Source organism: Struthio camelus, chromosome 8 (genome assembly GCF_040807025.1).
Source record: "Struthio camelus isolate bStrCam1 chromosome 8, bStrCam1.hap1, whole genome shotgun sequence".
NCBI classification, from domain to species: domain Eukaryota; kingdom Metazoa; phylum Chordata; class Aves; order Struthioniformes; family Struthionidae; genus Struthio; species Struthio camelus.
Window position 1 is genome coordinate 31,990,727 of NC_090949.1, and position 19,962 is coordinate 32,010,688.

Consider the following 19,962-nt stretch of genomic DNA (forward strand, 5'->3'; position numbering starts at 1 on the left):
CCTGCTCAGCACCAGGCTGAAGACAAGAGCAACAAGAAGGCAGTATCCGCGTCTGCTCCTGGAGACCATCCGCAGAAAGGTCAGCTCTGCCGCGGGGAGTCAGCTCCGCCACAGCAGCACGTGCATCCGAGCCGTTTTCTCCAACGGAGACACGTCAGACTTCTACCCTGCTTTTACAAGAGGGAAGGATATTTTCATCTGCCTCACAATTACCGCCTGGGCCTCTAACCGCACACACTTTCGACGATGCCAGGCTGGAGCTAACAACGCGGGCTGAGCTGAACCAGCATCCTCCTCAAAATGTAAAGGACATAATCTCTTACAGGCTCCCTAAACAGCAGCTGGAAGTCTGAAAACTGTCTGAACACCTAAAGAGCTCTTCCTTCTGTTTGAGGGACAAAGTTGAGTAATAATTTGGGGAAAAAACAAGAGTGGCCATACAAAATCAGTAAAATCAAATACCCATTTCTGACTGCTTGAAATAACTCAAACATCATGATTGACAACACCCAGAGAAGTGTGCTCATGTCAATGCTTAAATGTATGACTTGATTACATCAGCTTCTTTAATCAGGATTGCTTCCACGTAGGTAACAGTATGAGGCCACGCAAAACTGTAAGACCAGCCTACAAGTGCCCCCACCATGTAGATTTCAACAACTATTTTGAAATAGCCTACTTTCACAGAACCAGAATATACAGAAAATCAAGCGCAAGTTACGCGAGCGCATTCAGGAACGGGCTAGGACATGCTTCTGTCGACTTCCGGTCTGCAGAACAAACTGACTCTGCCTGCCTAGTCTCTCCGGTGTCTAGGCCCAGGTCATCACCACTACTCAACACCATTACAAAACCATTACTCAACACCACACGTGTATTACCCAACGCACGGGGCTTCCAGGCCCAGTCAATGGTTTTTAAAAGACAGATTTGTGCACCAGTATATCACATGTGTTGGCATTTGTCATCCACAGCTTCACACCTGTGCATTCAACCGTCGAAGGCCCGCGTGCTACCACTGGTCCTTCTCTCTCTCTCCCCCGAAGCTCTCCATTCTCTCCATCTGGCAGGTCAGCCTGGTCTCAGCTTGTCAGCCTCTCATTTAGAGCTCTCAGGATCTCTGGGTTTTGGGAAAGATGGTGAGCAATTGCAGGACAAAGTCAGTCAGCACACTGGCAGGTTTGAACTACCACAGCTTTTTCCTTTGGCTCAGTGGGAGCAAAAGCATGTCTTGAAAGGCAGACACAGCAGCCCTGGTTCTCATAATATCTGACGAGCAGACAGGGATATATTCACTCCTTCTGGGACATGTGTTGCACAACAGCTTCCAGTGGAAGCTGTTTTACACTCCTGTGGAAAAAACACTTCTTCCAAGCCAGGAACATAGAAACTAAATAACAAAATCCAAGCGAAGGGGAAGAATACGTAGAACTGTTGCCAGTCTATGAAAAAGCAAGGACTATTCCAAGAAACAGGAAGTTTCTGGTGCTGCATGATCAGTGAACATACCTTTCTCAAGAACACGAATCCCCGATTTCTATCTTTTACTTCTTTTACACAATTTTAGAGATCTTTCCTCAATTTAATACGTATTACAGGCATGACTTTTTTTTCCAGATTATTTAAATTGGCCTTTGCTAAGCATCGTTCTCTAGCTTCCAGCCATCTCCTTTTGAAATGTTTGCGCAGTGGCCATCTCCCTGGTGGTTTCTAATCACCATAACTAACTTCCCATAGCTCTTAAATATGTGCAAAGAGAAAAGCACTTTGAGTCATGTTGCTAAATGGAATCACATCACAGACCATCTCCTGAAGCCAATCTTTCAAAATAATAATACATATTTTATGCCATATTATGAAAATATCATGGGCTCCCATCTCATAAAGAAAGCAAAGTCACAACAGAAAAACTCCTCATTCGTTATTCTGTGGAAGGAAATTGTAATGCAGAGCTAAGACACACACACACTTATAAAAATGTATGTGTATATATGTAGAGCTGGCATGAAGGCACAACCACAGCACAGTGGCTACTACCAGATAAAAGAGAGAATCTAGCACACTAGGACTCAGACCTGTGCCCAAAATTAAGGCCACCCATATGGTTTAGCTCTGTTACTTTTATCTGTTTTTCATTGCAGGCCTCCTTTAAAACCATCTTTCTGCATTTTCAATAAAACAAAGAGTACTCTTTAAACCTGCATAATCTGGAAATGAAAGAAAGGACAGGAAGAATGAACAAAATTCTGCTTTTCCCCCATAATCCTGGCACATAATACTGCTCAATAATTTCTCCTTAAAACTTCACAACCAAGATTACTGGCTCCTGAAAAGTAACAAGAAATAGTTCTAAACACATTAACAAGATGCACAATCTGAGAGCACATATGGGAAAGATGATCTGTGCCTGTAGGCCACAGAGATTCAAAACTCTTCTTTTTTTTTTTTAAACTTTCACACTGATGGTTTTGAAGAACTTGCATAAGCTCAATTTTTGTCAGAGCCTGCACACTTCATTGCCCTCACTAAACGACTGATGCATGCACACACGATGTTAAAGCACGGACATGGCCAGATGCCCCCCTCCCCACTAGCACTACAGAGTTTAAATCTGCAGAAGAAACTGCTGCCCAGAAGCCATTAGTTTAGGACATTCAGCTTAGAAGAACCTGCCTACACTTAGGCAGCCAAAAAGGTGCATTAAAAAATCTGCAATCTTTTTCAAAGGTCTTGGTCCAGAGCCTTTACGAGATATTTGCTGTGCACTTCTGAAAGTCTAGGCTTTACTCGTTTCCACCACTTCCTTTAAAACGGTAAATTAAGAAAATTTTCATTAAGGAGACATGAAGAAAATTTAAGTAAGGGATTGTGAAAGAACAACGTACAACTTAAAAATTCCCCATATCCTTACCTTTTACTCAGTTAATAAATAAACTGGCAAGAAATTAGGCCCAAGTTAAGAGCTTTTAACCACACAGTAAAATCCAGCCACAATTCATAGCCCTGTTACTACCTAGCAGCTATCGAAGAGGAGTATTATCTATAGACTTACTCCAGTCACCCAGGACGACAGACTGGCACCAGTGTGAACAGTTTCGACAAAATTACATCGCTCTGTTTTGTAGGTGGTGACACTTCGAAACGCCTTCACTCAACTACTGCCCCACTGCAGGGCAGCAGCAGAGCCAAAAATCAAACCCAGGTTTCTCGACCGCCTGTCCTGCATCTCAACAACTTTCCTGAGCGGCCTCATGCAAGGGCCTGAAGACACGCTTACCAACATCTTCACTTCCCACCACTCCCTCAGTCTGCAAAGCAGAGGCAGCATGCTCCGCCGCTGACACCGGACTCACGTTTCTCCCACCTCTTCCTTTCGCCCTCCTACCTCGGCGTCGTTCTCTCTCTGCGCAGGGCATCCTCTCTGTACTTTTTATTCATGCTCTTTTTCTTCCTCAAATCCACCCTCGATGGCTACTTTTGCCAAATCTATAATAATCTTAATAGAATTATATATCTATAAATGTAATAATCAAACCATGCCTGGCCTTAGACAAGGGACCCTTTGATCTTATTATTATAATCTTTATTTTATTCCTGCTGCTCTTCCTCTCTTTCATTAGTCTTCTTGCTTCACTTGTGTCAGTTCTAATATACAACCCACTCCGCCAACCTACCTGCAACAACATCAGGGCACTAAACCGTGCTGGAAAGCAGCTGCACAGGCCGCTGCAAACCTCACTGGCTTCAGCAATGCCCTGCTGCAAACGCAATGAGTCAGTCAAACGCGAAAGGGGGAACGCCGCTGCAGGACTCTGGCTTCATTTATTTGTTTGAAGCTCCTCACAGGCTTCTTGGTGCTGAAAACAAGACCCGCTTTCATTAGGGTTTGCAAACTGCTTGGTGGTTATCGGATAGAAGTACAACATAGGAGGGGCTGACAGTAGAAAAGTTAAGCGCAAACAGGATTTAAAAATGCGATTTTAAGGTTGACAACATTTCTTTAATCCCTTTAACGCAGTTTAGTTTGCTGGCTGGCTTGAATATAATGGATCAGGAACTACTTCTCAGAGTTTCTCATCAGATAAGCAGTTAGGTAATTATGGGGCGTTAATTATGCAAAGAAATATAAATGGCAGTATTGTGCTGTTTCCTATAAACGAACATGTCGTGCAAGCCAGGAAGAAGGCATTGATTAAAATAATGAAAAGCCCTACTAGAACTGTACCTGACTGGTTGAGAGATTCAAATCACCTCCTCTAAAGCACACTTCAATTTTTCCTCACAGATTAATTAAATCTGTTATTATGGGGGTATTTTTTTGCATTTTTACATAAACTATATGAAAGCTTGGGGTACTCTGATACATCCGGAGGATCAAAAAATTTTACCAACGGCATTTTGTCTTCCTGGCCTACCAACTCTTTCCAGCCAGAGCAACCTGTTTGATCAGCACGCCGTCTCCACGCGGGCCAGCAACCAGCAGGTCCTCGAGGTGACGCACCGCTAGCTGCACTCATGGGCAGCTGATACAGAGCGACTTTTCAGTGCCTGCCCTGGAAAGCAGGACTAGACTATCACTAAAAGCATGGCCAGAGAGGCCAGAGACGTGGGGAGGGGTCCCGAGCTGCGGGTATCTACCATGTCAGGCTACCGCCCGGCTGGTCATCACCTCTTCTCCAAACACCTCGGCCACATCAGTGGGGCGGATCTGCTCCAGGGCCTCCTCTCCAGATGCTCAACGGGACACACGCGACTGGGAAGCTCACGTGCAAGCACGCGTGCACGGGCCGGCTCCCGTGTCTCCCTCAGGCTCCCCGCGAAGCGGTCCCGGACCCGGCCGGCCGGGAGCAGGAGGGCTCAGGCTGTGTGTGCCAGGCTCCATCGAGAGCCCGCGGTGACAAACAGGGATAAAAACCTGGTCTCTTCAGCAGCCTCTCAACTGTGGCTAAGAGTCCAGCATGCCCCCGCGGGGTTTTCTGAGCCTGCCTCTCAGCAGCTGCTCTTTCATTTCCCCTCTGTCCAGGCTCATTTTCTTTCTCTCGTTCACAGCGATTGCTACAAGTCTAATCACAACAGAGGGGAAAAAGCCCCGCAGAACGCTAGGGGGACAGAATAATACAAAGGATAAAGGAGGCAAGCTGCATGGAGACGACATCCATCTGTAAAAGAGATTATGGCTGCAAAAGTGCTTCTTATCGATAGGGAAACTAAAGCCACAAAGGTCCCCAGATGAGCAAACATAATTAAACCTGCCAAGATGAGTGATAGAAATTACAGAAAGAGGAATTATATGGGTCTCCAGAAGATTGCCAGAAATCACTGCTAAACATTTTTCTTTTTGCTGCTACCTGAAGTCTCCCTTTTACAGTTTATTTAAATGAAAAACCCAAGTATGCTGCAACATTTGGATTTCACCTTGTATTTGCCATTACATTATGTTCCTCTCTGTTCTATTAAAGGACTGGACAGACAAAAGAGCATCTAGGACTTAAAAAAAAAAAAAATCATACTAAGGCAAAAATTGCATACAATGTTACACTCCATATCATGTACCTCTAGTGTCCACAGCAGCTGAAAGGAAGTCATCCTGCACCGGTGCTGGTAACATCTGCATGGCTATACAGCAACAGTTGTTTCAGGAAGATGCACGAGATCATACCAAAAGAAGATGCTGCTTTTCACAGTAAAGCCAACAACTCTGCTGAGGTGTTAAAGGTATCAACAAATGAATTCCTGCTCAAAGGGACCAAGGGGATATGAAGAACTTCAGGCCAAAAAAAAAAAGGATTCAGTAGATGAGCAAAGACTTAATCATTTATAAGATGTCCTCGTTCTCAAGTGCATTGGTATGTGCAAATGGAAAGAAATTCTGGAGAGGCTCGGCTGCTATTAAAATAATTGTGCTTCTTATCTCAGAGTGAATATTCCATCTTTTATATACACACAAAAATACCCCACCAGTTTGCTGTTTCAGAGAATAAAAGAGGCACCTTCTAAGCCTGGCAGCTTAAGTGGCATTTCAACTGAACGTGTTCAGGCCGTTGCTCAGGAACAGCGTTATGCAGACCTGTGGCTGAGAAGAAAAGACTCCTCTACCATCTACGCCTTCACTTCATTACAAATAGCCCCGCCGATCCACACAACTCGGCTCCAACGGTGACTCTTGCAGCGTGTCTAGAGGCAGGAATTGAAACACGTAAGCCTTTGCAGAAAGTGTATGTTAACTGCTGTTTCTCCTTTTTACACTCCATTGGGTGCCGATATACCTGACGAAATGCTTCCAAGGCACACCATGCTTTTTTTTGTTTACGTGCATGCACATATCTAAATATATATGTATAATTATACACATATAAATGCACGTTAAAATGGACAGAAATGAAATCACTGACTTTCAAACATGCTAGGCGTGCTTCTCCCTGTACAAAAGCAGGACTGGTTATGTTCACGCTGGATGACCAGCATTTATCGTCTCTCCGCCAAAACACAGAATCCAGCCTTCATGCAGTAACTGGAGTTGAGCACAGTAGTAGACTGGGTATTGAAATGATTTGGTAAGAGGACTAGTCCAGCAGCATAAGCCAGAAACACAGTGCAATAGCTGGCAAGAGTCTATTGGTATGAGAACGTGCACACGCACGTGGTCCAATAAATTTCATGAGCTGTCCTCTGTATTTTAGTATGTTAGCATGTCTTAACATGTTAAAATACAAGTCAGAGAAAAGGTGAGCTGAAACCTATCACTCTGAACACAGTCACTAAATACAGCGTCGCTAGAAAGCAGACTAGAAGCTATTGCTAACGTAAAGCCCAGATTTACGTTCTCAGCAGCTGTGGAAGTCCGCTGTAGCCCATAAACGTGCAGGGTAAAGGTCCGCACTGCTCTCGCACGTGCAGATGGCACTGTCGACAACCACACCCGCACCCGGAGCAGAGTTTGATCGAAGCATTTCAGACAATTAAAGATCTCCAGTGCAAGGTTTAAGTTACATAAATTATCTCCCAAGACATGCGGAGACTGCGTATCAGACCAATCTTTATTGTGATCCTAATCGTCAAGGATGCAGGCTGGAGTTATCACAAGACCATTACTAAAACTGCACATGGTTTCAGTGGGAGTTTGTCCTGAATGAGAACATAATCCTAGAACTGTACAAATGAAAAAAGAGAGGGGAAAAAATAGCTATTAAATAAAAGATGGTAGAATTAGGAGTCACAGTTTCAACTTGGGCAAAAGTAGCTTATTAGAACCAAACAAACAATAAATCCATATGGTACTAAAATACAGCCACTATTTAAATACAAAAGATGTTAAACAATATTAAACAACGCCACTACATTTTCACCTCTTAAAATATTTTCCTCACGCTATACTTCACCCATTTAAGAAAGGAAAAACCAGGCAACTTACTTTCTGTACTCTTAAGGCCCAACATTGCTTCAATCACCAAAATATCTCAATTCTCCAATTACGTTTTGCTTCTGATTCCTAGAAACTATTTCCTCTTCCCATCTGCCATGGTAAGTACACTAACCATGAATTTTTCCCCTCGATAAATGAACATGAAATAAATATAAAAAATTTGGTAAAACTGAATTTCAGAAAGCAAGCACGAAGAGAATGGAAAGAATGAAAGCACTAGGCAGTGAAAACCTGCCTGAATATTTCTGAAAATCTGCTTAGTTTTTACTAGTTCAGTATTTATAGGCTGTTAAATAATTACACATACTAGAGCTTCATATGTTCAACGTTCATTTTCCTGCTCTTCTCTCCCGTTGAAATAAATGCAAGATTAATTACAGCCATAAAAAGGCAGCATCAAAACCTTTTATGACCATTCCTGTTTATGAACTGCATGAATACATTAGACCAATAGGAAAAATATTTAAATGCCAGCATTTAAATCTTTGTAGCAGTCAACTAACAAAAGCTCAGAGCAGATCTGAGGCGTGGGAACACTGCAAATGTCAAAGCCTGCAATGCAATATTAAAAAGTCACCTTCTTGCAAGGTAACATTGCTTAAGGAGAGAACAGCAAAAACATTAGAAAAGACCCAATATGGACTTTCCATTGGTTTCCCTATTGGACTAGAACCTCTGAAAATGGGACTTATGGGGTATAAACACTAACCACCTTCCCTTAAAAAAAAAAATTTTTTTTGGAGCAGGTATTACTTAAAGGTTTTTATCATTGGTAGAATTGGAGCATAATCTTTATGTACCCTGAATTTGTTTGTATCTGTAGGTAAGTAAAACGCTGAAACCACCAAAGCAATGTAACCATCAAAAATGATGCAATTCACTGCTTACGTGCCACCCCTCAAGGGGATATTCACAGCTAAAGGGATCCCACTACTGGGGATAAACAGCTGGGGTTTGAGTTCCCTGAATTCCCTTTGATGTAAAAGGATAATTTCATGCTTCAAGGAAAGGAGTGGGATGCAGGAAAAACTAGATTTTGTTCCTGACCTTGTCAAAGACTTCTTGTGTTAGTTGCCGTCCCCTCCCCTGTGGTTTTAGGCCCCTTGGGATACCGAGGTCAATTCTGGGTTGCTCAGCAAGGACACACTTGGAGGCATTCAGAGAAATTATAGTGATTAAGGAACAAGAGGCACTTGTGAAGAAAGTATATACTGGCTGAGATAAGATGATTAAATCAGGAGTAAAGGTACATTCGCAAGCATTTGAAGAGTTACGCCTGCTTAGGATGAAAAGGACTTTTTAAAATCTATTACAAGTTACTGCCAGGAGCAATGTGGTGAAAATAAAAGGAAATATTCAGGACGCAAATACAAAAGCATTTAGGAGTAATGCCTGCACACACTGAACGAAATCCCCGAGTCAGTGAGAAAACATTGCTCAGGAAAAGTAAAAGACTGAAGAGCGCAAGAGCAAATACACAGCAGGCAGTAGGCCAGAACCCGCAGGGAACTCCAGGTCTCCTGACAGGCTGCAGCAGGTCTTCTCCATCTCAAAGTCCAGCCTTATCATGAAGTATTTCATGATGCACCTTTCCATAAAAGGAGTTGTTAAAGAGTCCAAAACCCACTGCTAAGTAGATCTGCTAGCTAAGTAGCACGACAAAGATATAAAATCAAATTGTTTTCTAAATTATATTTTTAATGTGGTAGAGCACTGACAGAGGACGGTGAACAATGCAAAAACTTTATCCTCGTTACAGAATTATGTCATTTCCAATTATTTGACAAAATAATCTGAACTGAGAGGCTACATAAGAGGAGCGGCTGAAAGAACTGCGTTTGTTCAGTCTTGAGAAGACTAAAGGAAGATTTTATTACTGCCTTCAACCACAAAATGGGGAAGGACTAAAGAAGATGGAGCCAGACATAGGGACAGCATGAAAGGTGACAGACACATGCTCCAACTAAAGAAATTCTGGCTAGATGTAAGGCATTTTTTCCTCACCAATGAGGGTGGTTAAGCACCAGGACAGGGTCCAGAGAGGTTGTGGGACCTCCACCCTTGGAGTTATTCAAAGCTCGACTCGGTACAGCCCTCAGCAACCTAATCTAGGTGGACCCATTTTGAGCATTTGTGTAACTAGATAACCTCCAGCGGTCCCTTCTGTGACTCCAGGAAAAAACGCCCTGTGGTGTTTTCATGTTATTCTGCCTCAACAGATTTGATCACCGGGATGAATCAAAGCTCGTATCATTAGCACTGCAACCCCAGTCTGGGCCTCTGGAAAATCAGGCTGTCGTCTTTCTGCCTGCTTACAGGGAGGACTCCGTAACTCCAGAAACGTTCCCAGGTTCTGCGCCTTGTGCTGGATCTGTTTTACCAACGTGGTGGGAATCTGGGCTCTTGGCCTCAGCTGCTGCAATTCAGCAGCGCTCCATATGGCCCACGGCTCTGCCAGGGGACAGCGACAGGACTACCGAGGCTGTGGCATTTTCTGTTGGCAATAACAGCCAGTCAGCGCAGCGGGAGCCTGGTAAAACTCCTTGCAAAAATGAACTCCTGTGCACCTGACATCTACATCAGTGTATGCAATTCCCTGAATGATCTCTAACAAATCCCATCCAGCAGCGGTAATGAAGCAGAAGGGTCTTTATTTATGTATCCCACTGCATTTACAGTCCCTGTCCCCCATATCACAACATACACAAACAGATCTGCGTTTCATCACTACTCTTATTAAAAACAAACAACTCTCTGTTACTGCCTGAGGTCCTAAAACCTGATATCTGACTCTGCCTGGCTGATTTGGCCTAGTTTTCTTATTTTTCCCCTCTGCTACTTGAAGTCAATGGCCCGGTGTGTGTGTGTGTGCGTGCGCGTGTGACGCCCCGAATGAGCCGTTCCATCATTCTCCTCCAGGACAAGTTCTCCAAGGGCAGGGAACAGTCTATTAAGTCGCCTTCCACAAAAGCGTGGTAATGTCACCCAGCTCAGCCAGTCATGCAGGAGATCGGGATCAAAGAGGAGTAATACAGACGTAATTTCCTTTGGGGTGAGTGAGGAGCTAGGGAGAAGTGTGCATTTGGGGATGAGCAATACCAACAATTACCCAATTTTTGCTTTTGTGCAACTTGATAGAAAGCCAGGACAGAAGTAATAATCATTATAAGAGATCAGTATATGTAACAGAAGCACCCAAAGCGCCTAGGACCACAGATAACGGCCATTAAAAATAAAACTGTCAAGTTTGGATACATCTCCCTGAATGACTAGTGACACGTACTTAGAAATAGAAGTACCGCATGAACTGGTACTGTATTTCAAACTAACATTCAGGGTTTTATTTTATATTCCATTTCCATTTAAAAAATCTATTTCCAGGACTGCTGCTTATTAAACCTGTCCTATTAAATCATTCCTCTATTACATGCAGGATGAATTCAGGTCTTCCCTTCTCTTTTCTTCCTCATAACACCCGGCTATACTTTTCTGTATAATAATTTCTGCTCTTAACTAGGAGAGTGTCACGTATCTGATAAGGAATAAGAAGCGGTGAGTTTATGCTGCCTGCGTTCCTCGATCTCATTATATATACAATGTCCTAAGGCAAGAGTTTGCCAGCTTAGATTTTCACTTGCTCTATCCCCTTTAATTTGTGTTCCCATCAGTGCTGTTACTGTTTGTTAGCATTTGTTTTTATTTTTCTCTAGAGAATTTTTTTTTTAAGTCACTGATTAAATAATCAAAATACTTCAGAGGGAAATTTAAAATTTCTTGCAAAAAAAGCAGAGCGATTCCATATCTGCGCTGAAATAGCGCTAGGTGGGTAGCACTCATTTTGGTAGAGGTCTTGGTGAGCTCAATAAGAAAAACGGCCTCCCTTCCCCCTCTTGGCTTCGAGAAGGCAGATAGGAAAATAGTGAGCAATCTTTTCATATGCATAAGCAAAGCCTCTGCATGACGGTGGCAACTGCACCACTGCTCGAGGGCGAGCAGCGAGCCAGGCTGGGCTGCAGTGAGTGGGAGCAACGAGAAATGACTCCGGGGCTCCAGCCGGGGCCGGCTCTCCGGTGGGAGAGTCCACGCAGATGGCCGCAGCCCCCGCGCTGCTGGTGGAGGTTCGCTGCAGCAACTATGAGATTTGCGGGTGTTCGAGCCTGCTCCCAGGTCGAAAACGCTTTCTGCATCTCAAAACAGCTGCTGGCAAGGTACGTGGGAGTCGCGGGTGCCTCCTTGAAAGAGGCACTAACTGTACTCCCACCACCTCCAGATACTCTGCTATCCTTTTTAATGATTTGTGGGGAGCTCCGTGCATACTAACAAGTTGGCACGGTGGCGGCAAAATCCATTTTCATTTCAGAGCATCCTCCAGCGACGGCTGTTTTGCACCCGCTGCACGCTCCGAGAATTCCCTAGCGGCAGGCAGGGAAAACCAGCAATGGCTCATGTACAACAGGAGGACAAGCCGGTATCTCCCCCTGGTTATTTTCTTGGTCTGTATCTTACAAACTGGCTAATTTGCTTTAGGTACATGCAGCCAACCTGTCCCAAATAGAGGCCTAGCCCAGGCAAGTGCTGAATCTCAAAGGCTTAGGTGAGGAAAGCGAGGCTGGAATCGGGCATAGCCAAGCACTGAGTCTTCTCCTTCCCCGCCAGGAGCAACAGCTCACCATGGCTAAATGTTATTTCTTTTTCCATCCCACCCACCATCCATTTCCTTTCCTTTGTTAAGTACGTGCCTCAAAATAACCTTCCTCTCTTTAACACTGCATTCCTTCTCCCTCCTCCAGCCTCCATCCAGTGCAACGTCTTCACCCTGGGAATTCTGCCCCTTCCACCCTTTGCTTGACCAATTTCTGTGCAAGTGAGGTTTGGCTTCTCCTGATTTAGGGGGTCCTTCTGCTTCGATACAAAAACAGAAGGCAAAACAAACCACCCCCACAACTGACTGTAGTTCTAATGACGACCTCAGAGAGGAGAGATCCAGCCCACAAGATGCCCCCTGAATAGAGCAGCTCATAGAAAAGGGACACACACTTCTTTGAAACCTTAATATAAACTAAACGAGACGAAATAAATTCAGCAGCCAGATAATAGCACTGACAAACTGACAGATGGCAGAACACTGAGATTTAGTGGTGACGCTTGCACGTTCCATGAATAATTCACTTGGACAAACCTGTGGATGCGAGAGTATGTTTAGGTTAAGGATCTAACTCCAAGAAAAGATGGAGAAAATATAAGCTGTTTCTTATCTGTAATAATTCATTTCAAACTAAAAGCCTGAGAAAACATCTCCAAAAGTCAGCCTGTGCTACAAATTGATCAGCCTTCAACTAGCATCAGGAAGCCGCTACAGCGAGACGCCCCGCAGACCCCATCATCCTAGAATTCAATGGGACTCATAAAAGTTATCCTTACAGCTACCACCCCTGGAGACAATAGTCGGTTGCTTAAAGGAAATGAGGTTTAAAAGACACGAAACATGCCTGGACAGCAGAAAAGGCCTGGACATCATGGGTCCAGCAGAAGTCAGGCCAGCCGTGATGACATCTCCTCTATCCAACATGAGACAGGTCGCGCTGTCCTAAAACCTGAGGATGGGTAACACCCTTAGAGAGGACACTATCAGATACAAAGCTGAGCAATTTCAGCAATCTAGGAAACAGAAAAAGGCAGTAGCAAAGCACTGTTTTGGTTTAGGAGGGTTTTACATAAAAATGAGGAACGCAAACTGTTATCTTTAACTGCGCATTTAGAGAGAGGGACATAACATCCCCAACAACCAATCAGAAAGCACAAAATATATTTAAAAAAAGCATTACAAGAAGCATTCGGAGAATAAAAAGCCCCTTAGCAGCTGGTAGATGCTGAGAGGAACTGCATTGCTGTGATCACATCCCGAGCTGGAATTGCTCCTAAAATGCACCAGTCAGCACTATTGGTGCCTTCAACCTCCCCGGCTCGAGGGGCCTATGGACAATGTCCCAGCATTGCTTTCATCGAGGAATAACCCTGGAACCTGGCAAACGCGCTGGTAATTCCGTGGCCTGTCGGCAAGCTATTGATTTTATAAAGCAGTTTGATCTTGCCAGAGGTGAGAAATCTCCATTTCCCAAGCTGCCCCTTCCCCAGGGAAACACCGCAGCGCAGACTCCTCCAAAGGGCCGTGCTGCATTTCTAAACAGGGAGATGAGACAGCCATAGGCGCCTGCAGTCATTTCTCAACCACAGGGAGAAAGTTCAGCCTTGCTTTCGTCAAGGAATAAGAAAATAGGACTGGAGAGAGGGACCATAAAGGAATAAGCTCTCCCAGACTGTCCAAGTACATGTTTTGCCTCTCATTGGATTTTCTGTTTGTTGTTCCAGCCTTTTCCTTGCCCTTAAATGGCATTTACACACAAAAAGGACTGGACCTTGTCAGTTAAGGGTATAAATTAAAAGTAAAGCGAAACACTGCAGTTTGCTGCTTAATAGCCCACCAGGTTTATAACTGCGCTTCTGCCTTGGAACAACGGCGGCAGAAAGATCTGCAAACATACGTGAATTAATCCCGCAACTGGTGCGGCGCTTCTGCACTATCAGGTTGCTTCTCTTTGATTACAGAGCAGATCTGATCGGTCTTCGAGATGACACATGCTTTCACTGGGATATAAAACATTTGAAAAGAAAGTCCTTCCCACGCAAATAAAAAGCCTAATAACTATCAGCAGTCGTAAGATTAGAACTACTTGATCTTCATCTGATTAAGCGTGAATCTCAGATCTGGATAATCCTATAAAACCAGTAAGGTTCCAAAATTCTACTTTCAGACATTTTTAAGGTTTGAAGGCAAGTTTTCAACCAGTACGTACAGAAACATTACCTTCTCTTGTGTGCTAGCCACAAGCCAGGCATAAGCTCGTACCAAGTATCCTATGAACTTCGAGACACAGGTTCTTGCATCCATAGTACAAAAAATGATCTGCTTTGGCTAAAACTCAAAGCAAAAATCAAACATCTTATGCAGTAAATCTGCTTGAGACAGCTAAAAGCAAACAAAAGGAGGACGGGAACTGTAATTAAAACTAGCTTTAACCAGCCAGTCTCAGGGTGCGGAGCCTGGGCTGGGGTGCAGCCTGTGCTGCAGGTCCTGGTGGGCTATATGAACGGCAGACCTGTCTTCTGTGGTTGAAACCTCGGTTTCCTGTCTCATAGACACTGACACTATCTTTTGCGAATGAAAATGAGTGGCTACACCATAGTCCTTGACCTGGTTTTGAAACTGTGGTACTTAAAAAAAAAAAAAAAAAAAAAAAAAAATTAAGAATAGGTCCATACAGGTCCTGCTGCTTTCTTTCACAAGGAATTTCTGATTGCACTGTCGGGCATATACTACAGAACAGGAACTGCTTCCTCCTCGTGTCGTAGACCACACTCTTCCTCACTCCCATCCTCAGCAGTGAGACGTGTCAAAGGGCCGCGTATTCACCTGATACCATCAGTCTGGTGAGCCTCAGGTCAAGTCTCCTTTATGATACTTAAGTATCAAAGGTGATTTCCCTAGAGGGAACCTAAGCGGGGGGAAAAATGGAAGGTGAAACGGCTAGAAAAGGAAAGGAAGATGATCAAGGGAAATCATCAGAGATCTTGGAGCTGCATGCTCTAAACACAGGCTGTCCTGTGGCCTCTGACAACAGATTCACAGGCAGACGGAGACTACGGCGAACGGAGCTGCTTAGTTATTCAACCCCCATCCAGTGACAAACAGAGACTGGAAGCAGCATTAATAAGATGCTTTTTGACTAAGGAGGATGGAAGGTGAAAGGCCAGCACGTACAGTACATAAATATGCTAATGCAGCTACCGAAATAATTTTTTCTGTAGTCTGTGTATGGCTGCAGACACAATACCGTTCATTTTCTGCAAGAGACAAGTGCATTTGTCTTTCTTAATTAGGGAGCAAGGTAGAACTGGCTATGAGGCTTAAAAAAAAAAAAAAAAAAGAAGCATAGTTCATTGTAAAGTCCCCTATATGCCACATTCTGGTGAAATCTGATAAATATTTCCTCCAACACTGCCGCTGACCCATAGGAATACATTTGTGAAGTACATGACCAGAAATTCAATAGAGTGGCTTGTATTAGTTCTTGATTTGTCCAGAAACAAACCTGCACACGTAAGGAAGCACACATATAGAAGTCTGCATGTTAGCTAGTGTTTTAATTAAAATATTCCTGGGATTCTCTTCCACTCCACATCAGACACCCCTTCACCGTTCCAGGACAATGGGAAGTGGATGCACCTCCTCAAAGAGTGAAAAAAAACTAAGATAAAATGCACCAAATAAACATCAAGCATGTCCTTTTACTTCCTGAATCAATGTGTTTTTAAAAGGTGTTACCTGCAGTGAACATCTGTCATGTTTACTCTCTGCTTCAGCTGTTTTACCTTGCCGATCTTACACCTTTTCCTTTTTCTTCCTTTGTTCCGCACGGCAAATAAATAAATAAAATCAATGAACAACGCTCTAACACTGCAAAGGTCGCCCATAACGACAGAAATGGTCTGTGCAGCAATGAGGACTTTCAAGATGCTACCACACAGAACGCTGCCAGTCTGGGTTGCCAAAAGGCCTGATCCCAGGTGCGCAGATTTCACGGTGCTTGATTCAAACCTTAAATGATTCACAGTGCAGCCTTGTGGACTAGTAAACGTATATTCCAGCAAGCAATGGTGCAGATTGTGGGTAAGGGACTAAATAATAGCTCTTGATCCATACATCTGCCTTGGCACTCTCAGCTCTTATGAGTGTTCTCCTCAGTGAGCAGATTCAGCATGAACCTTCGTGCACCGCTGCTGAGCATGACCCCTACAAGCAGCTAAGCTCTCATCCACAAGAGAGCTAGAGATGTTTTTAATTCTGTTACAGACTGGATAGGGCTGCCTATATCACAGTCTGGAAAATGGATACAATTGAAAGTTTGGAAACCATTTGATTTGAATGACCTAGACCTTTTCTGTCTTCAATTCCTATTATAATAGAAGCAAAAGCTGAAGGATCATCCTGCAAGCGGTGGGACAAACACCTCCGATTTCCTAATGCTCTGAGCTTTGATAAGGCACCCCGTCCGAGACACGCGTTCTGTACTCACTGCACGCTGCTTCCGATTCATCCGACCCGTCAGGACATTCTTCTTCACCATCACATTTCCACCTGGCGGGGATGCAGTGGCCATTGTCACAAGTGAAATCAGACTCAGCACAAGTTTTCCTTGCTGCGAGAAGAAAAAAAGTAATGGACGTGAAGACAAACAGGGCAAAGACCTTCACTGCATCCAACCCCACTCATGAAAGTGGGATTCACATTCGACATCATGACAGAGTCAAACAGGTATTGAAGACGGCTGTTTCTTCTCTCCAAAACATTTATCTCCCCGCCCCCCATTTTTTAAAACAAACCCGCTCTTTTGTGTCTTCTTCTGGGCAGTCAAAAAAAGAAGGAAGTTCTGCATCAAAATAAATAACTAGGGCTTGTACTACCAAAAAGTTGCTACTGCTATGGAACTGAAAGCATGCTGCATGATTTACAGGCATGTAAGATGAACTAGTCTCTGCCTTGGAGTACTATAATCTAAGTAATAACGTTTTTATGTAATGTATTCATGGCTTCTCTAGTAAATCTATCACCACAGTAGATGGTCACAAAGCACGCCTCCAAACACTAAAAATCACTTAATTAAATTTCAACCACTCCAAGCTCTTTGCTTGCTGACATTAATCTAGGGCTTGAAAAAGATGCAAGACTGACAAACTCACGCAGCTAACTGGTGGTCTATTCCTCTGCGCTGGCGGGAGAGCACAAACAGCGCCCTGTAACACAAATCAGCATATGTCCACTACAGCAGAAAGATACTAATTCCACAGGCAGCCCATTCAGTCCTTAGCCTCAGTTCCCATGGGATTAACAGCCACTGCCACTTGCAGTGGTGTCTTTAGTCATCTTCAGAGTGCAAGACTATAACTAACCAGTATCTACCTGTGCTGGTAGTTAATTTATATAGGAAGTAGTAGCATGGAGAAGATTTGTTTCTTCCCTGCAAAGCTGCTCACAACCTAATAGGATCTCAGGAAAACAGGTTGGAAAGGACCTCAAGAAGGCATCTAGTCCAGCCTCCTGCTCAAAGCAGATCAGCAACGAGGTCACCCCAGGTTACTCAAGAGCTTCATCCAGCCTGGTCTTAAAAACCTCCAAGGATGGAGACTGTACAGCCTCCATTGGCAAGCTACTCTAACGCCGTCCTCATGGTAAGGTTTGAGTTTGATAATTATTTCCCAATATAAGCAACGTGCACACATCATGGCCACCTCAACGTTTCTTCCAGCAAACGTTTTCAAAGTTTAAGCATAACAAATCAGCCTCCCTGATTTGATATTCCTTTTCTTAAACGAGCTCCTGATTGTCAGAGAGGGAGCTGTGTGAAATGTAGGTCACGTGCAGAAAACAGGGGCATGATTGCGCGAGGTACTGGAGAGAGTTACATGTCAGAAATGAAGTATTCATTTTCTAATGCACAAAGTATGCAGCTTCCCTTAACCGGCATCCAAAACGAAAATGCTGCAAAACATCACTAAGCACATGTACAATCTCTGAGGACACACTTCATAAAGTGAACATACATTTACTCCCTTCCCTTTGTTAAGTGAGCTGGGTTCTTAATAAAATGGATGACTGCCCTTCAGTGTTACAGAACCAGATATTACAAACTAATACTGAAAGACAAATGCACAGACCAAGAGTTTTACGTGAGACCAATCATGTTAAGAATCCAGTCCAGTCTTCCAAAAATACTGCACACCATCCACTGGTCAGAGCAGGTCTGCTTCAGACCCTCCCAGGTTGGAAACCCCAAACTTGAGGAACCAGCTATCACGAGTCTCTTCCGCAAACGGAGACCCGACTGCCATCTGCAGCAGTTAAGTTAGCAGTGCGGAAGAAATTGCAAAGCGTGGCCTCGAGATCAACCATGGCCAGCAGAGGTCTGCAGGACATAGCCCGGAAACGTCCCCGATGGAGCTACAATGCCGTGGGCCAACAGCAGAAGACTGCCAAAGCAAGGCAAAACTCAGCGAGCTGGGATTTGTAATCCTAGCAGGCTGCATCTCTCTATGCGAGACACAGTAGATTTAATCTGATGCATTTAATGCAAGTTTAAGCACAGAGCTCTGAGCGGACACCGAAGAGGCATGCCTGGATAAGCAAGACCGGGGCACTCCTCCGCTTGCTGGGGAGCTGACTGCATAAAACGTCCATATCTGCTATTAGGGGAAGGACGTGAAGTCTACCAAAGTACAACTCTTTCTCCGCCTCAAATTAAACCGCCCTTTTTCCCGTCAATCTACCACTGCGATCGCTGTTATTTCCGGGATGCGAGCGCGCGCGCGGGGTCGCAGCCAGAAGGGAGGGTAGCAGGATTCCCGTCAGCCTCGCCAACCCGCTCGCAGCAGATGGTGCCGCTGATTGCTTTGTTCCCCTGACACTGCACAATTAATAGATTGCCGGGATTCACAAGAAGGGGGAGAAATACATTACCGACAATCACCGGGCGTCACTTGGAAGGTGTTAACGTGCTCCTCCGGCGCAGCCTCCCTCTCCGCAAGGCGCAGGGCGCACAACGGCCCACCAGCAGCGGCCCCACCGCCGCAAAAGGCGCCCTCGCCGCCAGCGCTCACCCCAAGGTCCGATGCTCAGGGCCGGATAAATCAGCCAGATAGAAGTGCATTTGGTCCTTTGTTTGAATCTAAGCTGCCGATAATCTCTTAAAGAAGCAGGACTGAGGAGAAGGCAGCCATGACTGTGATATTTGCTTTTACTATTGCTGATTCTTTACTGCTTCTGCTTTTTGCCATTATTTGTATTTTATATATTATACTTAATTTGCTGGAGAGTAATAATAACAACAAATAAATAACAACAAAGAAGAGCTACAGTTCTACAGATTGCCTTAATTAAAATAAACTGGGCTCTGTGGTGCAAACAGCTGCTCGGGTTATTAAAACTGAGAGAAGACTGAAACACTGTCTCATCTCTCACCTCTAAGGCCAGCCTGGTATCACTTTGCTTTCAACCAGATTCACCTTCTGGCACTCAACTGCAGTGTCTCCAGGCTCACAACACCGGCAGGGAGCAGTTAATTAAAATATCTGCTCTCTATTTTTTTTTCTTCTTTTCTCTTTCTCAAGTCAGACAACCTTTTCTATTAATCTCCCGCGTGATACACCTTTCTTCTATCAATCCTGTATTAAAAATTCATTGTGGTTCACACCATAAACTGTCAGCGGTGCATTAAAACGTAGAATAAAACACACGCATCCCTTTTGGGCAACAGGGCGTGCGCAGGTTTGGCTTACGGTTTCACCTGGCCCTCTCAGGAACAACCCAACAAACCTAATTGCTCCCTCGAGACGTGTCGCCTTCGCCGCGAGCGTCCCTCGCAAAGGGATGCAACCAAGCCAGCACGGCAGCGGGGCATCCCCGCTCCTCGGGGTGCACACCGCTG

The 19,962-nt window shown here is 44.4% G+C and overlaps 1 protein-coding gene across 5 annotated transcripts in view; it reads right to left on the reverse strand.

Annotated features, from left to right (window-relative positions):
- Positions 1-19,962, reverse strand: part of LRP8 (LDL receptor related protein 8) — a 193,605-nt gene that overhangs the window by 57,577 nt on the left and 116,066 nt on the right. For all 5 annotated transcript variants that reach the window (XM_068953191.1, XM_068953189.1, XM_068953190.1 and 2 more), the window contains one exon: positions 16,558-16,680. In XM_068953191.1, coding sequence (XP_068809292.1) covers positions 16,558-16,680 — 123 coding nt within the window. The remainder of the gene's footprint in view (positions 1-16,557; positions 16,681-19,962) is intronic.